Source organism: Cornus florida, unplaced genomic scaffold (assembly GCF_030987335.1).
Source record: "Cornus florida cultivar Cherokee Brave unplaced genomic scaffold, ASM3098733v1 CherokeeBrave_3.0.0_Hap2_Chr11, whole genome shotgun sequence".
In the NCBI taxonomy this organism is placed as follows: domain Eukaryota; kingdom Viridiplantae; phylum Streptophyta; class Magnoliopsida; order Cornales; family Cornaceae; genus Cornus; species Cornus florida.
The window spans coordinates 136137482-136141705 of record NW_026775581.1 but is presented as its reverse complement, the minus strand read 5'-3'; the positions used below and the strand labels follow the sequence as shown (position 1 = coordinate 136141705).

The 4224-nt window shown below is 34.7% G+C and overlaps 1 protein-coding gene across 1 annotated transcript; it reads left to right on the top strand.

The window, feature by feature from the left end:
- Positions 1–2673: 2673 nt before the first annotated feature.
- On the top strand, positions 2674–3801 carry LOC132282221 (uncharacterized). Its single transcript, XM_059783827.1, has 3 exons — positions 2674–2813; positions 2943–3012; positions 3112–3801. Exons 1-3 carry the CDS (start codon positions 2674–2676, stop codon positions 3799–3801), a joined length of 900 nt encoding a protein of 299 aa, XP_059639810.1.
- The last annotated feature ends 423 nt before the right edge of the window (positions 3802–4224 follow it).

The window sequence follows — 4224 nt, the reverse complement described above, 5'->3', positions numbered from 1 at the left end:
TACATGGCGTATATATAAATGGATTAACTTGTCTTGCTTCCATAGACATATTGAACATAATAAGTTTATATATATCATTGCATATATAATAATATAAACATGTATATAGTTCCTTTTTTTTTTCATTCAAAAAAACATAATTAATGACAGTATTTATTACACTATAGTCTCTATCATATAGGTACTGCACTGGTTTAATTATCAGATCGAGGAACCACAAATTTCAGAAAAAAGAGATGAGGTGATATGTTGACAAAGCATGGATGTGATGGGATTCAGAACCCCTTCATAAACTAATCTTAAAATTTCACTACGACTCACTGCCCAGGCAATGAAAAATTGAAAATAGTAACTAACATATATCGTCTCTCTCTCTAATAGTTTAATTGACAAAAACATTCTGTAATTTTCCTACTACCCTTGCAAAACTTTTACTGTATTAAACATCTTCACACGCCCATTTCTAGCCTCCAAGAGTATTTTTTTGGAGCACATACTAGCTTCTTTTCGATATTTGTTAGGTTTTTGTTATATTGGAATTTAAAACTCAAACTTTTTTTTTTTGGAATGCTTAAGCAATATATATATATGTGTGTGTGTGTGTGTGTGTGAGGGAGGATAAATTAAATTCCACTTGATAGGAGGAGAAATTAACTACTTGGGGTAAGGCCTTTTGTGGGAGCTTCCTTTCAAACTTCAAAACACCAATACGCATTTCAACTAGCAAATTAACATGATTAATCCAATAAGTGGGAAAAATAATACGGAAAACCATGTGGTATAGACTAAATTAAACAACCCTTATACTCTTTGAATTAAAATGGTGTAGAAGTTATTATTCAATATGCTTCATTCTCATATACATATCATGTGGTTCTGCATTTTTCATCATGGAAAAACTTGACATTCTAGAGATCGAGAGACGTCTAGCCTTTTATATTTCCCCTATAAATATGGTCATACCATGTATGTATTGAAATGCAATGAAGGGCAAGCAAAAAGAGAGTTGGGGGAGCCCCGTCGCTGGAGAAATGACACTTCTGTGGTGTGAATGGCATGTAATTAGCTTCAGCAAGTGCCATTTCCCTGTGACAGGCCGGATTCCCGACGTATAACTTCAACTTCTTCTTCTTCTGCTTGTTACAATTAAGGGCTAGCAAAAAGGGAGTTGGGGGAGTCCTGTCGAAGGAGAAATGACACCGCTGTGGTGTGCATGGGCATGCAATTAGCTACCCTAGCTAGCTTCAGCAAGTGTCATTTCCCTGTGACAGGATTCCCTACAACTTCAACTTCTTCTTCTCCTTTTTCTTCTTCTTGTTATATGATGACAACAAGGTACATACATACATACATATATATATATATAGGTAGATAGTTTTATTAATTAATTTCAATGCTATGTGTTATGTGAATTCATCCCATGTTTCCAACTTTAATTTCCTTACAATTTCTGTTTTCACTACTCATATCAAAACTAATTACATGCATGGTGCATAAATGGATTAATTTGTCTTTCCCCTCCATAAATATATTGAACATATATGTCCGATCATATTCTATATTTACTTATATACTTCTCCAGTGACTCAGTCAACAAGCTTTGTCTTGCTACCTAGCTAGCCGTACATACCATGTTTGAAATGAGAGGAATGAATAGCCTAGAATATATATATATATATATATTTGGAGGAGAGGAATGATTGCATTAATTTGTAGAGGCTGCTCCTAGTACTCATCAACAAAGTGATTAATTTCATAGATTTTTCTCAGTTCAAGCCAGGGATATTCTAGCTGCTATATATCTGGGCTAGAAATATTGCAACAGATTGGAGCTCTCCCCAGGGCTCATTGAAGTCTCTTATATTTTCTTGTATTTTTCTTTAGCTTTGAGCTTCTGTTGATGCACCATTGTGCTAGCTAGATGATCTCAGGTCATGTGTCCAGTATTGGCCGGGCTTGTCTATCTTGTATATTCTTCACTATCAATAAAATTTTCAATTATTGAAAACAATAACCAGGGTGAAATTCAATGCCTCTATATCAGACTCAAATTTAGTATATAGCTTAATAGGATATTTTGACATGCATGGATAGATGTGACCGGATGAAGAACCTAGCTTCATAAACTAATTTTAAAATTTTACCATGATTCAAATGGCCATGTAATGAAAATAACTGATATCATGTCTTAAAGTTTAATTGACATCAACTATATATATGGAATCAACTAAATTAGGTCCTCCATAAAGTTTTTGAACATGTTCACAGTGTTAAAATTAGATTAATGCCATGTTCATTCATGTTTATGTTCATTCATGCGTCTGTTATTGTACATGTATCAAGTGGATACATGTATCAAGAGTGTACATGTATTAAGTGAGTGCATGTATCATGTGTGTGGTTGAGATTGTCTTGAAAAGTTCAAAGGTCTATGAGAGAATAGTATATATAGGGTAAGGTATTTGTTGTTAAGAGATCAACACAAAAACAAAGAGTTCAATACAATACAGAAAATATTTGTTTACTCATTTTTCTCCTCTCTTCACTTAAAATTTATTTAGTTGGCTGAAACTACAGCTAACATAAGTGGTATCAGAGCTTGATTTCGATCAAGAGCAAACTGGGCGTAAAGCTTATTGACGGGAAAACAAAACCCGAAGAAGATCCATCGTGATGGCGACTACAGGCAATCAAAACCAAGGTGTCCATCAATCAGCACTTCCCATTTTTGATGGGGAAAATTATGATTTTTGGTATGTGAAGATGAAGACCATTTTTCTCTCATATGATTTATGGGATTATGTTGAAGATGAGTATGACGAACCGGAGGATACAACAACTTTGACGAATGCCTAAAGACAACAATTGAAAGATCATAAGAAGAAAGATGCAAAAGCTTTAGGCTTGATTCAACAAGGAGTTGCTGATACAATCTTTTCCAGAATTATCAATGCTTCTAAAGCAAAGGAGGCATGGGATATTCTCGAGAAGAAGTATAGAGGCAGCACGAAGGTAAGAACTGTAAAACTCCAATCTTTGAGAAGAGATTTTGAAAATATGAAAATGAAAGAAATGGAGTTATTGAAAGATTATTTTTCTAAACTTATGGAGGTGGTAAATCAAATGAAGACCTATGGGGAAGATATTTCTATTCAAAGAATTGTTGAAAAAATTCTGATTAGTTTGCCGGAAAAATATGACTCTATTGTTGCTGTTATTGAAGAGACTAAAGAGTTTGAAAACTTGAGTGTTGAAGAATTGATGGGTTCCATTAAAGCATTTGAGCAAAGGTTGAATAGGCGCTCCAAAAAGACAATTGAAAGTGTTTTTCAATCCAAGCTCAATGTTAGTTCCAAAAATCAAGAAAAATACCCATCAAGTTTTGATCGATCCAAAGGTGAATCTTCTAGAGGTGGAAGACACGAAAGAGGAAGAGGAAGAAATAATTTTAAGAGAAGTAGAAATAGAGAGTCCACTCAACAAAATTGTGGAATTTGCAAGAGAAGTAGCCATGTTGACAAAGATTGTTGGTTTCGGGGAAAACCTCAATGTTTCAATTGCAAGAAATTTGGACATGTTCAAAAAGATTGCCGTTTGAAAACAAATCAGCAAGCTAATTTTTCCGAAGAGCAAGAAGGTGAAGCGAGCATGTTTTATGCTTGTCACACGACATCAGAACAAAAGGATGATGTGTGGTTTCTTGATAGTTGGTGTAGTAACCACATGACCGGAGATAAAAATATATTCTTGGAGATTGATTCTTCATCAAATTCTCAAGTGAGGATGGGAAACGGTGCCTGAGTCCAAGCAAAGGGAAAATGTACTATTGCCATAGAGAGAAAAAAAGGAAGAAAGCATATTCGAGATGTGTTACTTGTTCCGGATTTGGAGCAAAATTTGTTAAGTGTTGGACAGCTTGTAGAGCATGGGTACTCCATTCATTTTGATGAAGACTCTTGCAAAATTTATGACAAGGGAGGACAAAATCATATTGTGGCAAAAATCAAGATGGGCAAAAATAGAAGCTTTCCTCTCACTTTTTCATGTTAAAAAAATATGGCCTTAAAGATGGATGTTGTTGATGAGTCTTGGCTTTGGCATAGAAGACTTGGCCATTTGAATTTCCAAAGCTTAAAGAATTTACAACAAAATAGCCTGGTATATGGGCTGCCAACAATACAAGAAGCTAGAGAAGTTTGTGAAGGTTGTGCTCTTGATAAGCAT